Below are 19,273 nucleotides of genomic sequence, written 5' to 3' on the forward strand. Positions count from 1 at the left end.
TACCAGGACCATGAATGATTACTTCCCAGTAATTTATGATCATGCCTGCCAGGGTAAAGTGATGAGGTGGTGTGTGAGTGTGTGTGTGTGTGTGTGTGTGTGTGTGTGTGTGTGTGTGTGTACTGGGGAGGGAGTAGCTAAAGGTGGAGGCCCTGTACATGGAAACTGGCCAGAATTAGATCCACGTCTTCAGGGTTAGGGGAGAAATTCTGTAGAGCCTCACACACAAGTATACACACAAATACACACACAGACCACACAGATACACACAAATATATAAACACATGCAGACATACACAGATGCACACAGGCACGCACAGGCACACAGGGACACACAATATGGATCATTTCACTTCCCAGGGGCCACTCCAGCCCCTCAGACTTTGCTCTCTTCTGCTACCTCCCACCACCAGTTTTGACCCCATTAGGATTGACTATATAAAAAAATTGTCCATCTTTTGTTGACCCCAGAAACAGTACAGTGTTGCCAAGATATGGGTTGTATTGCCTTGGACGTGCATGTGGGGGTGACATGGGACCCTGTCCAAGGCTGCTTTCAGCTGAAAGGTTCCAAGTCCCAGCCCCAGCCCCAGGCCCACCAAGCCCCAGACCGGGGTAGGCCATGATAAAAGTCATTTCTTGATTGTTCTCATTACCAGGGCCATGAACGACAAATGAGCCCAGCCTGGAGCCCTTTCTTTTGGGGTCCTCATTGGCAGCACACCCTTTAGGTCCACCATGTGCCCCAGGGTGTAGAGATTCTTGGACCCAAGCTGCTTGCTCCGGGTTCACGCAGGCAAGAATGTGGGAGCAGGGAGGGGACACTCTGGCCCCTGGTGGTTGGAGAGTTGGCCTAGATAGCCCCTCACAGCCTGGCCTGCATCTCCACCCAGGGTCCTTGCAGAAAGACTGCCAAGAGTCTTTCTCCCTGAGTCCTAGCACCGTCGCCACCTGCTCCAGCCCCTCCTCGCCCAGATCCACTGTGCAAACACAGGGCCACTGCCAACGGTGGGAACAGTAAATCTTCCCTCACTCTTTTATTCATGCCCTCACCTCTGCAGACAGTGCTGAGGAAAAACAAACCCCACAGAATCCCTGCAGGCTCCAGCAGCCTGGAAGTCTCTTCTTTGCTCTTCTATGATCCCCTCTGGATGGCAGAGGCTGGAGAAGAGGCCCACCCACCTCCCAAGGGGACAGCACCCCCTTCTCCTCCTCCCGAGTGGGCTCAGTGAGCACCACGTGCTGAGCCCTGTACCAGCTCTGGGGAGCAGAAATCAGTGAGACCTGGGGAAATGGGGAAATCAATATTCATGGCTTCCAGGAGCAGCACTATATCTACCTCAGCTTCCTAACCTCCCCCAAATTCTGGGACTGGGCGCGCCAGGCTAGCAAGGTGAGGTACCGCTGCCCAGGCTGCCATCTGAGGAACCGCCACAGGAAAGGAGCTGGGGCAGCAGGGCCAAGGCAGCATCGGCAAAACAGTCCAGACCTCGAGAATTCCCAGGAACCTTCTCTTCCTCCAACTCTGGGTCCCCAGGGCAGGTCTCTTTTAAGCCCGGTCAGGCTGAAGGAGGACTGGAGGAGGCCGAGGGGCACTAGGTTTTACAGACTGCCTTTTGTGCAAGCGGACTTAGTGTGACCCACTGTCCTGGTTTGCCCAGACAGCGGTTTCTGGGGACATAGGGCGTTCGGTGTTAAAACCAGGAGCATCCTAGGCCAACTGGGAAGGCAGGGTCACTGTGAGGGGCCGTGGGAAAGGAGTCTCCCTCCGTGAGCCTGGTACCATGGCCAGGGACAGAGGACGGTTTGGACCAAAGCTGCCTGTTAGTGGTTCTGCTATACTGCACTCCTCCTCCTCGCGCACAGGGAGGGGCCGGGGGGCGGAGTGGGTCCTGAGGCCAGCTTAGGAGCTGTCAAGAGAAAGGTGGCAGCAGGAAAGTGTCCGTGGTCTTTGTGGGAGGGAGGAAATTCCTTCACCGTCTTTAGGAGCTGGGGCCCATGAGGCCCTGCACAGAGCCTCGAATGTCAGGAAGGAGCCGGGGAGCACTTGAAACACTGCCAGGTCAAGGGGCTCTACCTGTCCCGGAAACCTCCACCCCGACACAAATGCCAGACAGACGGACGTGGGGAAAAACGGCTTTAAAATTGTGTGCCTGGTGTGGTCCGCACCCCCGCCAGGACCCAGAAGGCAAGCCCCAAGGGAGAGCAGCTGTGAGTGCTGTCCTGGTGTGGGCCTGAGGAGCCAGAACACGCTTGGTCCTTTACATCTGGCCCAGCACCACGCTATGGTGCTCTCCACAGTGGGGCAGATGTCTCTGGAGGTAACAGAGGTTTGAGTTAAAGCTGAGAGGACAGATCCCGTGGAGACTACCTGGCCCAGACTCCCTGTTTGACAGGTGGAACACCAAGTTCAAGTGAGGCTGAGTCATTAGCTCAGGGCAGCACTCTCTTAAGTGGTTGGAGGCCCAGATTGGGACTCTACCCCATCAGATGCCAAAGCCAAAGGTTCCTTGGAAGGGAGGAGGCTCAGAAGGTAAGCCCAGCCCCTGTGAAAGCCCCTGCTTTCCTAGAGCTCACACGCTGCTCTGAGAGAGGCACACGAGTGGAAGATCGGCATCTTCTAGAGCCAGAACTGCTCTCTCCATTCTGTCTGTCCCCAGCTTGGTCTGCTCCAGCACCAAGTCCAGACAGAAACCTTCCAGTAGATTCCCTGGGACTGCTCTGTCCCTGGGGCCCCTGGAGTGCTATAAGTCTACAGAGGGTGCCTGCCTGCTCCGCATCTCACTTTCCAGGTCTTGGAATATGTCAGAAAGATCAGCCTTGCCCTCGGGAGTAGGATGCTAGTCCCGATCTGCTACTAGGAACCTTCTAGAGGTGGTGGTATTGAAGACAGTTTAAGCAGCCATTAACAACACTGGGCTCCAGTCGGTTAGCAGGAAGCAAAGGCCCGAGGGGGAGGCATACCCAAAGTGCATTCTGATGTGTCTGAGTAGAGAGGTGGGGGCGGGGGAGGGGTATCCAGACGAGGGGTGCCGGGAGAGGCTGAATAGTGGCAGCAGGTGTACCTGGGCTCTCTCTTGAGTAGCCAGGAGGGTCCTCAGTGCATGGCCAGGAGAGGGCAGAGCACAGAAAACAATGGAGAGACTGGGGAAAATCATCTCCCAGCAGCTCCTGTACCAGCTTTTAGCATTGATAGCATTTCCAGCTTTGTCCTATTATGGGTGAGCCCAGCACTTCCAAAAGTAAAAGGTCTATCAAGGAGAGAGAGCCTGCACCCCCACTGTACCCTCCAGACCCCAAAAGCACGGAGAAGGAGTAGCCAAGAGAATGAGGAAACCCTGGGCATGGCCACCAGGAGCGACCTGCTTGGGAAGTCCCAGGGGCTCGCCAGCTCTGCCCAGGCAGGTGGGACACGGAATCCTTGGGCAGGAGAGACGGGTTTCCTGCACAGAAATGCCCTGACTTATTCCACGATAGGCCCTCGGAGCTCCCTTAGCAATCGCTGCCTCGCCATGTAGCCCTGTGCCTGGCTGGCCACTGTATAATTTATGCAAACAAGCCTCATCGCTCCAATAAGGCCGTCAGGCTTCTCTACCTCTGCATTCCCTACAGAGCTCAACGCAGCTGGGCACCCAGCTGGTCCCCATTAAAATCCTTCTGGACCTGAATCTTCCCACCTTTCCTTGCCCCCAGCTCTACCCCTGCACTCTGGCAGCTGCCCCCCCCACCCCAGCACGCCTCCTCACTTTCCTAAGAGCTGGATTGGCAGATGCTAACAAAGGAAGGGCAGGTGGGAGCCTCTGAGTCTGCAGATCCAACTGGCAAAAGATACTAGGAGCTTCTGTAGGTAAACAGGGAACCGCTATTAGCAAATTCTCTAATTAGGGTTCTCTTTATCATCCTCCTGTGGAAGATACTCATTTGTGAATCTCACGGAGAACTGGAAATCTGTAAGAATATTGCCTAAGAAGGGTCTCTGGCAGGAGCCACTTAATTTCCCAGGTTTTGCTTTACCTCACCTATAAAAAGCAGGGATGGCAATGCATTCGTGTAGGCAGGCAACTCAACTAGGTGATAAAGCACCTTCCAAGTCTACACTTCTGTGCAACACTGGACCATCTCATTCATCCACATGCAAAACACCGATGGGGATGAGGAGTAAAAAGCCCCAGGGTTCCCTGGCACTTACTCGTGGTGGGTCTTGGGGAGATGCTTAATCTTTCTGAACTGATTTTCTTGCCTGTAAAATGGGCACAGTGATCATATCTTCACTGCGTAGATATTATGAGATCTAAGTGAGATACACATGAACAGCGTCGATAAACTGTAATATCCAAATGTTACTGATTATTAACCAGCTCTAATGACTATGATAAATAAAAACCTCCCTTTAAATAAGCCAATGCGGGCGCCTGGGTGGCTCAGTTGGTTAAGCGACTGCCTTCGGCTCAGGTCATGATCCTGGGGTCCCGGGATCGAGTCCCGCATCGGGCTCCCTGCTCAGCAAGGAGCCTGCTTCTCCCTCTAACCCTCCCCCCTCTCATGTATTCTCTCTCTCTCATTCTCACTCTCTCAAAATAAATAAATCTTTAAAAAATAAATAAATAAATAAGCCAATGCTCCTGGGTGACATGAGAAGCACCACAAAGATCACAGTTGATGGATTTGCTGGTAATTCTTCCCTGCCCAGAGGGATAAGCTGTCCTGAAACTGCCTCTGGGGATGGGGACTTACCAGAGTCAGAGAAAATGCTCAAGCTCAGGGAAGGGGCTGCAGGTCTACGAACACAGGGTGAGGCTATTTGCCACCCGCCCCAGCCTCTCCCATGCTACTTCTGCAGTTTGAGAGCAGACTCCCAGCAACCTCCTCCCAGGTGACAGAGCGACATTTAATTGAGGCCCTTATGTTTAAGTGCACTTCATGGAAAGGGAGCAGACCCTCCAGGAATGAATATTCATTTGTACCACCCCTCAAAAAAAAAATGCTGATAAACTCACGAAAAAAAGTGTTGTTGCTAAACGCTAATTGCATTTCCTTGGGTAAGCTCCATAAAAAATACATTGCAATTTTTAGAAACAAGATGCCAAGTGCATTTTAATTGCTAAAGAGGAGAGAGTGGGGGAGAAGCTAAACCAGGAAAATGCTAACTGGACATAAACTCAGAAAGAAATCTCCCCAAGATGGAAGGCCCAGAGCTGAGACAGGAGCTCAGGAGACATAGGTCTTGGGAAGCCAGAACCTCCTAAGAGAGCACTAACTTAACCGCGCTCAGGCCTGTGGCAGCAGCCCACCCAAACAGCCGCGGCTATGTGCTGCAGATAGTGCTCTGTGGATTTAAGAGATGTAAAGAATTAAATAAGTGAATGCCAAAATTCTAGAGAGATAAGCAGGAATCTGTTCCAGAGCTTTAAGAAATATGTATAGGAGGAAAATTTTAATTCTATCCCTTAGCGCGCGCGCGCGCGTGCGTGTGTGTGTGTGTGTGTGTGTGTGTGTGTGTGTGTATATGAGAGAGAGAGAGAGAGAGAGAGAGAGAGAGAGAGTATGAGAGGGAGGGAGTGTATATGTGTGTATGAGAGAGAGACAGAAAGAGAGACTGAGAATGAGAGGCAGACCGAGACCATACATCACTTCACTTTAATAACAGCGCTCCTTGGACCAGTTCACCGAATTGTCATTTTTAAACCAACGCCCTATCCCAGCGCCAACCAGAGCACTCTTACAAGCCCCCCCACCCCACCCCAGAAGCGCCAGCCAGAGCCAGGAGGGAATAGGCAGTAGGTGAGAATGACTGCAGAGTCAGGAGGATCCTTGACTCCATGGACTTGGCCTTGCCTTGAGCCAGGGGCTCCTCTAGAGAGGCACCTGCCCCACCTGAGAGCACATGGAGAGAGTTGGTCTCAGGGCATCCCTGAGCATCCTCCCAAAAAATGCACACAAAAAGATGGTGGGGCTGGGGGCGGGGGGGGGGGGGAGAGGGCAGAAGGGCAGGCACCGAGCTGCTGCCAGCCGCCTCTTCCTCTCTCACTCCTTCCCCATACCCCCCAGCTCCCCCATCTTCCCAGCCCAGCCCCACCCACTCTCCTGTTACTGAGGCTCTCTGGTGAGAAAGAGGGGCTCAAAATCAGGGCCCTGGGAGGGGAGAGGCCCTCCCTGGATGCTGGCCCGTGGGTGGTGACTGTCTTGTGTGGTAGGAGGTCCATGCCTTCTGCATCTGAGGCTGCTGCTTCTCCTCCATCTAGTGGACCTGCCAGAGACCCAGGAAGCATGAGGCTGTAGGCGGGACCAGGGAGGGAGTCCTTGGCCGACAGAGGAAGGAGCCAGACCCACAGCGTGGCCCAACCACCTACCAGCCCAGTAACGTTCATTTTAGTAAATCACTTCACCATTTGGAACCTTGATTTCTACTTCTATCAAATGCAGCTAAAAATATCTGCTTCTTGGGGCGCCTGGGTGGCTCAGTTGTTAAGCATCTGCCTTCGGCTCAGGTCATGATCCCAAGGTCCTGGGATTGAGCCCCGCATCGGGCTCCCTGCTTGGCGGGAAGCCTGCTTCTCCCTCTCCCACTCCCCCTGCTTGTGTACCCTCTCTCGCTGTCTCTCTCTCTCTCTCTCTGTCAAATAAATAAATAAAATCTTTAAAAAAAAATAAAAAAAATATCTGCTTCTCGAGATTTTCTGTAAGGTTTCAATGAGAAGGTGGGTGCATATGTCCCCTGTAAACTCTAAAATTTATTACCTACCACCTGTGCCTGTGCCCAACCCTGCAGAAAGATGCTTTTCTTCATCACGCCCTGCATTTGTAAAGTTCTTTATACACATAACCTGTTTCCGTACACATCTTACTCGGCCCTCCCACTCAACGGATGAAGTTGAGGGCCTTGACCAGTGTTGCACAAGAATTAACCCCTTGCTGAACGCAAACTGCTAAAGGCCGAGCTCTCTCCATAGTGCAGGGAATGCAGGCACTCTTAACTGCCTTAGAAATCAGGAGCAAACACGCATATGAATAACATGCGGACCACCCTCTGCAAGCCTAGCTAGCACTGGGCAGATGGCGCCTCATAGTCTTACCTCATTCACTCATCAGAGGATCACTCCCCACAGGTAGCCGTGGTGCTATTACCAGGAAACTGAAGCTTGCCAAGGTTAGGAATTTGCCAAAGCTCACAGAGTAAATGGCGGATCTGGGCTACACATCCAGGTCTACTCCTACCTAGTTAACACTTAAATCCAGAGAAATCCAATGGATTCAGTGTTACAAGCATCACTTCCTCCTCCCCATTCTCCAGCCCCAAGCAGGGCCCAGGCCTAAGAGGTGAGGGTCACAGTTTCCAAGGGTTGGGTCCTTTACAAACCCGACCGCCCCACGCCTGCCCCCACACTCACCCTTGCAGTGTCATGGATCCAGTCCAGGAACTCAGCAACCTTGGCGTAGACGCCTGGGTGATTGGGCTCGGCACAGCCACGGCCCCAGCTGACCACCCCCACCAAGTGCCAGGTGCCCACGTCCAGGCACACCAGGGGGCCCCCACTATCACCCTGAGGGCACAGAGACACCGAGAAAGAGGCCATTAGCCCTTCCTGGTGGAGGGAGCAGAGCCTCTGTCCCCGGCTCCTGCTGCTCCCAGCAGGGGGCCTCCGCTTGCCTCCCTCCTCCATAGATCCTTAGCACGCTACTCGACTTGCCTAGGCACCCCTCCTCCTAGAGTGGCTGCTCAGAGCAGGGGCCAAACCACCACAGGTCCCCCCCGTTCCCACCCTCCACTACAGTCCCCCTCCTTGCTGTACCTGGCACGCATCAGCCCTCCCGTCCATGTAGCCAGCACACAGCATGCGGGGCGTGAGTGCCCCACTATACATGCAAGAGCTGTTGCAGAGCTGGGTGCTGAGCAGGGGCACCACCGTGTCCTGGAGCGTATCTGAGTTGTGGGCTGCAGGAGGTCCACGTGGAGATGGAGGGACACAGAGCCAGGCCGTGGGGCACAAAGCAAGGCCAGGAAGACACAGCAGCAAGAGGGAAGGTGGTTAGAGGCCCTGGAGACATGAGACCCAAAGAGGGGAGCCCAAGGTGGGAGCTACGGACCCTGGGAATGAGGCACGGGGCCATCAGATGTAAGAGTGAAGAAGAGTAGAACTCACATACGCCCCCCCCCAATGCTGAGGCCACAGCACTCCTGGGATGGAGTGGCTTCAGGGGAAACTCATGGAATGTTCTCCCAGAAAGACCCAGGCCAGGGAGACCAGGGCTCCTAGGTCTGGCCAACAGTGATACCAGAGTAAAAGGGGGCTGGCACCGCCATGCGGCCGGGGGAGGGGGAGGTGGGAGAGAGAGGGGGGCCTCATCTTGGGGACAATGTCCCGCCATCCCCCCCACCCCTATTTTCCCCGGGGCCCTGGGAGCTGACTCACTGTGGCTGGGGTCGGTGTGGCCCCAGCCAGACACCCAGCACCGCGAGCCTCTTGGAAAATCTTGCTTCTCGGCTGGCAGGCACACAGCACCCACGCTATCTGTGGAGAAGCAGGTGGTCCTGGGCCCCACTCGGGCTCAGCTTCCCTTCCCCACAACCTCACCCTCAGGACTGGACGGTCCTCCTCACTCCTCTCAAACAGTCCTGGCTCCCCACCTCCGCCAGCCAGGCCTCCTGTAAGGCTGTGCAGGTCATGCACTACACCACGTTGGCAGGGAGGTCACCACTGACACAGAGGACCATGTATAAACTGCCACGTGCATGGTGCCTTCTAGGTTGGGCAATGGACACACTGCACACCCCCTGACCTGGGGACTGAGGGAGAATGGGAATTTCTTCTGGGCCTTTGTGCCCAATTTCTCCTAATGAGGACTCATTTTGGATTTTCCTTAGGGTGTTTGATCCCTCTTGGGGCATTGTTCCCAAAAGTGTGTGGCAAGTCCTACAGGGTTGGGCCCCAAACTTGTTCTACAGTAGCACATAGCCGTGCCATTAAATAAGCACTGATGTACACGGGGAAAGAGAATTCCCTTCTTAGGGCTCTTTCCGCCCCTCCAAGGGCATCCAGGACAAAGATTCCATCCAGTGCCTACCAACCTCCACCTAAACACAAACAGCAGGCCTGCCTGGGCGCAGCAGATCTGCAGAGCGCAGCTAGCTGGAACTTGAACGTTATCTTGTTTTCACTCGGTATTTTTACAGTTGTTACCTATTTGCTACAAGTAATATGGGTTCTCCAGTTAGGTCGTAACTCAAAGTTCCCCTTTCAAATGTACTTAAGTCACTCTAGAAATACTAACTGCTGAGCCACAGTTTAGAGGGTGCACATATGTGGTAAAATTTGTGAAGGGCATGGAGCAACAACTGTGATTTGGGAAACCCAAGGCTACAGGTGACGGGAGGGAGGAGCGCAGAGCGTGTGTGAGCGTGCGTGCGTCCTTGTGTGAAGACTGCATGAGCGAGTGTGTGCACGTGTGAGCGCGTGCGTGTGTTTGTCGGTGAGGATGCAGGCACACGTGCATGTTGGGGTGGGGGGGTGCTTTCAAGAGCAGCTGCTGTGGAGAAGCCGGACCCCGGAGTCAGGACACCAGGCTCTGGAACGGTTTGCTCGGTGATCTTGCAGAGAGTCACTTTCCTCACTAAACGTCATCGTCCGTCCCTCTTTATGCAGCCTGCCTCATCTACCTGTCAGGGCTCCTACAAGGACTGAAGGAAAGACATTTGGGAAAATAAAGCTTATTAACTGTAACAAGTCACACGGTGGCTGGGACCTGGGGCCAGCCTGGGGTGAGGGGCCAAGCTGCCCGTTGGTAGATGGAGCAACAAGGAAGCTCTGCTGGGGACGTTGAGGCAAGGCCCACTTGCAGCCCAGCTATGCAAAGGGTCAGAAACTTTGTCACCAAAAGAGCCTCCGCAAGAGCTGGTGCAAGCTTAGGTCCAGGCGACGCCAAAGTTCACTGTGGTCACCAAATGAACTGAATGTGTTAAGGTTTGCGGCCCCGGGAGGGAACCTCAGAAATGAGCTCTCCCCTCAGCCCCCACCCGCTCCCCAGGGCCTGCCTCGCTCACCACAGCGCGCAGCTTGCTCGCCCCTGGCCAGCGCCTCACCTGAGAAGTTGAGCGGCGTCCGGAGCCGCAGGAGGGCGATGTCGTAGTCGTGATTCTGGGTGATGTAGAGAGGGTGAGGGATGATCCTCTCCACCACAGCCCCCTGGTGGGGCCTGACGGCACTGTGTCTGACCAGCCCCACATGGACCCGCCAGCTGGACAGGCGGGATAGCCTAAAACTGCACACAGGAGCCATGATGAGCCCAGGGAAGGGCGGGGCAGAAGAGGCTGACCTAAGTGAGGTGGCAGATGGGGGAAGCTGGCCAGAGAAGCCATTAATGGATGCCCCCATCGCCAGGCTGGGAGCTCCCAGAATCTGGGACCGTGCCTCCTAGTAGCCCTGCAGTGGCTGCCAAGATACTAGGCACGCAGTAGGTGCTTAATAAATGCTCCAGACCAGCCAGAGAAGGAAGACACTGTGGGTGATCTGCAACTCCCTTCCCCTCTGTCCTGAATAACCCTCCTCCATGTTTTATAACAAACATCAAAGGGGCTTGTGTGATATCCTAACTGCAAGTCAGAAAAACTTCTATGAGTCCTGTCTCTCCACCTACTACCTGTGATCGTGGGGAAGTCACCTCACCTCTCCCAGCCTCGGTCTCCGAGCAGTATGCTATCTGCCCTGGCTGCCACCAAAAGAAGAGGTCCAAAGAGCTCATTCACTCATCATTCATTCCTACACTGCTCCAAGCAGTATTTATGAAGCACCTATTATCTGCCAGGACTGTTCTAGGCCAGGGGGACATGGCAGTGGGAAAATCAACGAAGAGACTCAGTGGTAAACAAGACTGAGAGTCTCTGTTCCCATGGAGCTTCCAGTCTAAAGGGGAAGAAAGACATTAAACAAATAATTACATGGAAGGTGATCTAATTACAGTTGTGATAAACATTAAGAAGCACAGAGTGCTGTGAATGGGAAAGGCTTCGAAAATCTTCAAAACTGAGCAAATACAAAGAACCAATCTTTGTGCTATTGCTGCTATTCGTACAGAGCTGTTCTTGGCACGGAACAGTCCGTGCCTCTCAGAATGGACGCGGGGAGGCAGACAGTCCGACGTGGACATGTTATACGGGACATACCAAGGGCCAAACAGAAAAGGCCGCTGAGGCGCTCTCCTTGCCAGCAGCCCCCGAGACTTGCCTGTGCACACAGTGAGCGGCCGTCACCACCCAGTGCGGGGCTAGCACAGAGCCCCCGCACGTGTGCCGGGAGCCCAGGGCCACACTGGCCTGCCAGGGCCAGCGCCCAGGAGCCACAGCCTGCCCGCCGACTATCCGGGAGGCCAGGGGCCCGGCCCCACACTCTGCAAACAGAGAAGCACGGGGGAGATGGTGAGCCAGAAGACAGGTGGGTGCCAGCATAGTCCTAACCTCGGCGAGTGTGGCCCAGTGTGGACAGCTCTCATTTATTATCCCTGGCCCTAAGCTTGGGGGATAGGACAGTCGAAGTGCCGATTACACATCGGGGTGTGTCTGCCCCATCAGGCTGCAAGGTCACTGAGAGCCGCGACCACGCCTACAGTGTCCATGGAGCCCCACCACCTCACGAGAAGCCTGTCCCACAGGAGGGATCAAAATGTTGGTGTGTGGATGGATGCATGGAAGAGGAAAGAGGAAGAGATGCACAGATGATTGGGGGTGGGGGGGTCAGATGATAGAATTTCCACAGATTGTCTCCCATGTGGCCCCCAGTTTGTCCCCTTCCTTGGTCTCCTGAAGGTGCCAACCAGTTCGTAGCCAACAGAATCCCCTTTGCGGCTTTCTAGATGAAAGGGGGCGGGAGCTTCGGAATTCATGTCAGGTAGTGCCAGGAAGTGAAGCAAGGGGACGATCCGCCCAGATCAGGGCCTGGTAGGGGACAGGACAGAGGCTTGGACAGGGCTCTGTTGGGGCAGAAGGGGACCAGCAGGCAGAGGGGCAGGTGGGCGAGGAATCCCACCCCAGACCCAGCTGAGCCTCTCTGTGGGGCTCACCACGCTCAGGACAGGGGGGAGACTCCTTCCTCCCACTGCCACCTTCCCGGATATGCCTGGATATGACTCACCAGAGCATCTGAGGGAAACGATCTGGCCGGAAGCACAGCTGTTCCTACAAAACAGAGGTGGCAGCAAGAAGCAGGGCAGGGGCCCACCCGAGGCCATGGAGGCCAGGGACAGTTGTCTGGTGGAGACAGAAGAGGCCTCCGGTGCAGCCCCCCATCTGCATCCTGCCTCCATCCAAGCCCCTAGGCCCCTCCTCATTAACAGGTCTCTAGGACAGCAATGCTACTCTGTCCCATCACCCCAGAGCACCAGCAGGAGGTCACGGCCCTTGAGGGTTGTCTTGCACAGGGCCCAAATCCAGTATTTGTAGATAGGAAGTCCAGCTGGGCCCACTAAGGGCCCCTGAATGAACCTGGGTTCAGGAGATGGATAAGGGAGTGAATGAAGAATAGCACACTTCACCCCATGCCCCTCCAGGGCTCACTCTGTTCTCTCTCTCTCTCCAGCCCCTTCCTTGCTCTCCTCTCCCCCTCCTCCTTCCTAGCAAAACCTCAATTCCTGCTGGACCAAAGTCCTCTTCTCTCTCCTACTCATCCCTGGCCCCAGCGGCCCAATGCCTTGATCCCTCTCGTGTCCCAAAGCCACAGGGCTCGGGCTCTCCTGGCAGAGTCAGTCCCCACTCACATGAACTCAGTTTGTGATTTCTGACTGGGAACTGTTCCTCTGTGTCCTATCTCACATGGCCAATGTCCTCACCACCACGCTCCCATGACCCGAAGATTTTTGCTAAACTGTTCACCAGAAGTAAGGGATCCCACTCAACCTCCTCAGAAGCCCTACCTGGGCAGCCACACCTCCTCCAGGAGGCCTTCCAGTCTGGGAGGGAGCTGAGCAAACCCCCGGGAGCTGTTGAGCTTGATATCAGACAGGTTCACTCCCTTGTGGTGAGTGAGTCTTGGTGGAAGAGGGGAACAGAACAGGAGGAAACCGGTTTACTGCAGCACAGGAAATGGTACATAATCATGACCAAGATGTGCATGAGATACCATCCCCCCAGCAGTACAGTCATGGAGCAAGACTTTGACAATGACCTTTTCTGGGATTCATATTTGTTAAAAAGCAGGGATACTCAAAGGAGAGAAACGAGCTGGGGCCCCACCATGCCCAGAGGCCAGGACACGGCCAAAATGACCTCTTGCCCGTTCCTGAGCACTTTGACGGGGACGGGCAGATAGAGGTCTCCGACTCCCCTTTCTCCACCACCACCAGCCCTCCACCTTCCCTGGGCCCCAAGTCTGGCCCCAGTTACCTGAGATGCCCAAGGCTCTGGCAGATCCGCACCCCCAGGGCAGAGCTCCAGCCCTCGTGGCAGACCAGGAGCCAGTCTGGCTGTGCCCTCACCTGTACTTCCAGCAAGAAGTCCTCAGTGTTTATTCTGAAAGATACTGAAGGCACGGCATGGAAGTCACATCCTACCTGCTGTAGGGTGGAGGGGCGGGTTGGGCAGGGGGAGCTGGACCTGGCCATGCGGGGACTTGAAGAGGCCTCAAGACAGCATCTGGGTCACCTAGTGTCGGGCTCCCTGTCCCCCAGGGCATCAGGCCAGTTCTGAGAACAAAATAGCTCCTATTTATAGTGCTGCGTTCCAGTTTGGTGTTTAACCAAGTGCTTTTTAAACGTGCTCTGTCAGTCATTGTCACGGCAACCCTGTGGGGTGAGTATGACCATCCTCCCATGCTGCAGAGGGAAAACTAAGGCATGGAGGTTAAGCGACCTGCCCCAGATCACAGAGGCTGCACATGATGGATCCAGGACTTAAGTCCAGGTCTTCCCGTGTCGTATCTTGTGGTAATACTAGTGATGGTTACCACTGAGCATCTGCTTTCTCCAGGCTCTGTGCTAGGCTCTTTTATACATTAGCTCATATTATTCTTACAACTTTACGTAGTAAATAGTTGTATCTCCATTTTGTAGAGAAGGAAATGGAAGTTCCGAGAAGCAGTGTTGCCCAAGGTCGCACAGCTGGCAAAAGCAGGCTCCACGCTGACTGTTTAACTTCTATAACTGATTCCAGCCCCTGCCTGGGCACCTAATCTCCTGATCCTCGACTCATGTTTGGTGGGGAGGGGACAATGAGAAGGGGGTGGGGTGGGGGGTGGGCAACGAGGGGCGGGTGGGGACCCCTGCTGGCTCCACCCTAGCTCCCCACACGCACCGGTTCCCCCTTCCCCATCCTGCTGGCTCACTGTGCCTCAAATGGCAGGTTGTCATCCCTCCTTCCAGCCTGGGCTCCTGGCCGTGCCCCCCCAGGGAGTGCTGAAAGCTCCAAATCTGAGATGGACTTTTCAAGGCTGGACCATGTCGCTCCCTTCCCGCCAGAGGAGGAGACCCAGATGCTGGCAGTGACGTCAGGGCCCTTCATTCTCGTCCTCTTACCCCTGGCCGGAAGTGGGGGTCCCAGAGCTATGAAGGGGCTCAGGGCCGGGGGGGGGGCAGTCGTAGGCTTGGGGGGTTGTGGCCCACCTGCTCTGGGAAGCACGGGGAGTAAGGCTTCCTCACCGCTGGCCCCGGAGCAGCTCAAAGGGATCTCCTCATCCTGCAAGGGTCCGGCAGCAGGCTGAGAGGCCGCTGGCCACACATACAGCACTTCAGAGGACAAGGACAGGGAGAGGGTCACAGACGAGAGGCTAGGAGAAGGGAGGGACTCCCACCTGAGAGGGCCAAGGGGCAGAACAAGACCCCTGCAACAGAGAGAGACAAAAGCAGCTGCCTGGGGACTCCCCCTCGGCCACCCAGCCTCAGGCGGGCCCCCACCTAACTCAGCACACCCTCTCTCTCCCTGTCCCTGTCTCTCTCCCTCTGACTGGGAAAGACTTCTAGAGAAAGTTTGACTTGGGCCTCCTGGGTCATCCACTCAAGTACCTTCCACTTCTCACGGTAGGACTAAAGCACTCTGAACACAGAGCCTAAGTCCCTTCCTTCTCCCTGCTGTCAGTTCAGAGTAGATGAGAAAGACAGGTCCCGGCTGCCTTTTACATCCGCTTGTCTCTTCCCACAGGGACCCCCCAGGCCCTGTTCTTTGGCCCTCCCCAGAGCGCTGAAGGGTCCCAGCACTGACCGAGAAGCCAGGAGCCGACGCTCACACCAGCCAGCAGCGCCAGGGCTCCCAGCCCTGCACAGCAGTGCCACCCTGAGCACCGGTGCCCCGCCCGAGAGCCTGCGGGACAGGGCAGAGGAGTCTGTGTGCCCTGCTCCTGCCTGCCAGCCTCACTCTGCCCGAGGCCCCACCATGGGGCTAGGCAGCCACAGGGCAGTGGCAGGAGTCTGCCCCACTGCACCTGCCAACCCCCCCCGCCCCATCCCCACTGAGGCCCCCAGAGCCCACTCAACCCCCAAACTGGAAACAGAGCAAAAGCAGGTCTGGGATAAATAGTGAGGCAGCCTCTCGCCATCAGTCATTAGGGGCTCTCTCAAGAAGGACCTGGGGAATGTAGGAAGATTACCCATCGCTGTCCCCACCCTGTCATTTCCCTATAGCCCAGTCCACCCTACTGGGTTGCTGCTGGGCCTCGGGCCTCCGCAGTGGGTCTCTCAGCTTTGCTTTGAAGATCCCAGGTCCTGGGCCCTCCTCTGCATCCTGAGCCTCCATGTGGGGTTGGCCATCCGGCATCAGGCTCTGGGGAAATAACTGTCGGTCACTCAGGATCCCCACACCAAAGGGAGATCAGCCCACTACAAGACCCCACTCTCTAAACTCAGCTGTGCATTCACTGCCTTTTTTTTTTTTTTCATCTTGGAGACTCTGTGTGTTCCTACTGATGCCCCTCCAGGCCCTCTCTGCTCTCCCGGAACCCCTAACCCCACCCACCTTATTCTCACACAGCCAGTAAGTACCAGAGTGGGTATTCAAACCCAGACGGGGCCAATTCAGAAACCCACACTCCTCACCACTCCCTTCCCTGGCCTCCCACAACCATCAAGGGCATCTGCTGAGTCTCTCAACATCCCTCCTCAGGCCTCTAGGTGCCAGCCTTCTTCATTCTCCCCTGCCCAATGCACCATCCATTCATTTATCCAGTAAATAAGATTTAGCCCAAGTGGCTGGGCCACAGTGGGGGACACTATAGGGAGTTCAAAATAAATCAACATGGAACACACTCCCTAACTGCCCCAGAGAATTTGCAGTCGGGTCCTGATATGTTAAAAAAAAAAAAAGAACATGTTAAATGACAGAAGAAAGGAGAGGTTACTTCTCACTGGGAGATCAAAACAGGCTTCCTAGGAAAGGCAGCCTGAGACAGTCCCTCATAGATGAATAGGGCTTGAACGGACATATATGGGCATCGGGTACTCCAGGCAGTTGAAGAGGCAAAGGAATGGGGGTGGGAAAGCATAGAGCAGAGGAAGCTATATGTTTGCCTGATGCTCATGAGCCATGAAGAAGAGTAATGGAAAATAAGATCTTGCAAGAAATACCAGACCAGCAGTTCAAAGCTGGGTCTGCAGCCTACTATGTGAACTTAACTCCACACCTCTCCAAACTTCAGTTTTCTCATTTGGAAAATAAGAGTGATAACCACTACTACCCAACAAGTCATCTCCCTCCTCTAACATCTTATCTCCACTCAACGTCCAAGCCAGAGCAATCCTCCTACAATTCAAACATGAGCAAGCTCACCCCATTTTTAAAGTACCCACTGAATCTTCCTATTCTTTAAGAAAAATCCAAAGTCCTATGGCACGGCCCACAAAATCCTCTGTGCCCTCACCCTTCCTCACCTCTCCATCCACACCTGCCAGCATGATTCCCTCCACAGTGGAAGTCGGTCATAGTAACACACATGCCAGTCCTCTGGGCCTTCACGTGCTCTCATACCACAGAGACTTTGCATCTGCTGTCCTTTCCCCCATGTAGCTGACTCCTAAGACCCAGCTTAGATGTCACTTCTCCAAGAAGCTTTCTTCAATCTATAAGGCACCTGTTGTGTCCCTATATTGTGCTCATTTACTTCTCTTTCTCTCTGCCCTTCCTCTCTGGTCTAGTCTCCCAGAGCCTAGCTCAGGGCCTGCCACAAAGTGGGAACTCAGTTAATGTACATTAAGGAGGAAGGCAGGGGGGGAGACCACAAAAGATTATATGATCAAAAGGGTTTTATAAATTATAAAGTTCAATGCAAATGCTAAGTATAATAATAATATTAATAAGAAATATGTAAAAGCAATGGATCCTTTCTTCAAGGAACTTAGGATCCAGTAAAACAGACAAGACCCCTTAAAACTTAAAATGACTCCAGGGGTGCCTGGGTGGCTCAGTCAGTTAAGCATACGACTCTTGATTTCATCTCAGGTCATGATCTCAGGGTTCTGAGATCGAGCCCTGCATTGGGCTCCACACTGAGCATGGAGCCTGCTTAGGATTCTTTCTCTCACGCCTGGGTGGCTCAGTTGGTTAAGCATCTGCCTTCAGCTCGGGTCCTAATCCCAGGGTCCTGGGATGGAGTCCCGCATTGGGCTTCCCTGCTCAGTGGGGAGTCTGCTTCTCCCTCTCCCTCTGACACTCCCCCTGCTTGTGCTCTCTCTCTCTGTCAAATAAATAAATAAAGTCTTAAAAAAAAAAAAGGATTCTCTCTCCCCCTCTCCCTCAGCCCCTCCCTGCCACCTCCTCACCCACAAGTGTGCATGCACTCTCTCTCTCTCTCTTAAAAAAAAAAAGTTAATATGACTCGTCTCCCCTGAAGACTACAACTTATCCTGTCAACACCTAGAGTTGTACCCAATGATCATAAAAACTTGAAACACTGACTCCAAGACAATGTTGGCTTAGATGGGATTTCCATGTGTTACATGGAATGTTCTTGTCATATTCCTCAGTCCCGCCTTTGTGTTCCATTAACTTCGTGCTCCTGACCCTCAGGCTAGGAGAAAAAAAGGCCTTGGAAGACTCTCCCAGATCAGTCACTTCTAAATCACCCTGGAAATCATTCTGATGGACCCGTGAACACCCTTGCCAGTTCAGCTCACAAGCAGGGCAGCAGCCCAAACTTCTGTATGAAGCAAGACACCACCCCTACTCCCCATCCCCCATACCAGTTACAGCCCAGGATCTATAGGGCTGGTCCTCCCACCAACAATAGGGAGAAACATGGGGTCTTGCCTTGCCCCTTACCATATACACTCTTTCTTGGGTCTAGAAATGAGGCTCAAGGGCACAAGCAATGAGACTGGAGAACCACAGGCTTGGAAGAGTCAGTCAAGCACCTATAAGAAAGCAGAGAAGTGGCAACGGCATTTGGGGTTGGGGTTTCTTCTCTGGGAACATGGTTTCTCTTGAACTGATGTCCTTCTGGGCAAAGAGGCAATGCTTGGTCTAGAGAGAATTCCAGGGCATACCCAGGCTTTTCTCCTGTCTCAGTATCAAGGGAGCTTGGCTTTCAGTTCAGCTTCTGGACTAACTGGCCTCGCCCCAGCAGTTGCTCTACCTCCAAATCCATGTGTTTGAGCTCATGCAGTAGTCTGCAACAATGGTCTGTAATGGTGCAGGATCTCCTGGTCCTCCCTTTGAGTAGGAGTTCAATGTAATAGTGATTTGCTAAACACTGCCTATGTGCAAAGCACTTGGATAGGCCTATGGGGCACAGGAGAGGAGAATAAAAGTCAGTCCCTGGGGGTAAAAATAGGAGGTTGGCCACACAGGGCCCCCTCTACGATCTAGCCTAGAAGCCCAAGGGCGGGGGCAGGGAGAGAGAAAGAGAGAAAGAGGGAGAGGCCAGGTCAGGGATGGCACAGATGTATGTACAGCCTTACCATTCGGGTCAGTGGCACCGAAGTAAACCCTCGGGGTCTCTAGGCAGGGTTCTGCTCCTGTTCTTGGATCAGCATTGATTAAATAGCTCAGCCAGCTTGGTTGGAGGGTGAGGTCTCCCTAGTTCACATATGCCCCTCCCTTTATCCCTTTATTCTCCCCCTGCCCCCCCCACACACAGACATGCACCAGAGAGACAATAAATCTGCTCAGAAACCATGAATAGACCCCTTGTTGCAGGAAAGGGGGCCAAGGGCTGGGCTGGGCAGCTTCAGCCCCTCCCATCTGCTAACTAGAAGCTTAGAAACAGAGAAAAGGGTTACAGGGAGGAGGGGAGGCCAGCTACAGTTGCTTAGCAACGAGGTCCCTTGTGCCAAACAGTGTGCCCCATGCATGCTAGCACAATTCCCC

The 19,273-nt window shown here is 54.2% G+C and overlaps 1 protein-coding gene across 16 annotated transcripts in view; it reads right to left on the reverse strand.

The window, feature by feature from the left end:
• The window catches only part of TMPRSS5 (transmembrane serine protease 5), a 105,321-nt gene extending 86,332 nt beyond the window's left edge, over positions 1-18,989 (reverse strand). For 4 of the 16 annotated variants that reach the window (XR_004819444.1, XR_004819445.1, XM_035723156.1 and 1 more), the window contains exons 1-12: positions 18,865-18,989; positions 18,227-18,318; positions 15,613-15,736; positions 15,179-15,277; positions 14,584-14,706; positions 13,370-13,505; positions 12,901-13,014; positions 12,123-12,166; positions 10,079-10,257; positions 8,412-8,510; positions 7,791-7,933; positions 7,389-7,541 (exon numbers count right to left, since the gene is read on the reverse strand). Coding sequence is in view for 12 of the 16 variants with exons in the window: in XM_035723156.1 (XP_035579049.1) it covers positions 7,389-7,541; positions 7,791-7,933; positions 8,412-8,510; positions 10,079-10,257; positions 12,123-12,166; positions 12,901-13,014; positions 13,370-13,505; positions 14,584-14,706; positions 15,179-15,277; positions 15,613-15,736; positions 18,227-18,229 (1,217 nt within the window). In the remaining 4 variants the exon portion in view is untranslated. Of the gene's footprint in view, positions 1-5,621; positions 6,248-7,388; positions 7,542-7,790; positions 7,934-8,411; positions 8,511-10,078; positions 10,258-11,219; positions 11,383-12,122; positions 12,167-12,900; positions 13,015-13,369; positions 13,506-14,583; positions 14,802-15,178; positions 15,278-15,579; positions 15,737-18,226; positions 18,319-18,864 lie in introns of those variants that run through there. The other 12 variants (XR_003517678.2, XR_003517679.2, XM_027581481.2 and 9 more) reach the window with 9 other exon arrangements.
• Positions 18,990-19,273: the final 284 nt, after the last annotated feature.

This window comes from Zalophus californianus, chromosome 11 (assembly GCF_009762305.2).
Source record: "Zalophus californianus isolate mZalCal1 chromosome 11, mZalCal1.pri.v2, whole genome shotgun sequence".
NCBI lineage: Eukaryota > Metazoa > Chordata > Mammalia > Carnivora > Otariidae > Zalophus > Zalophus californianus.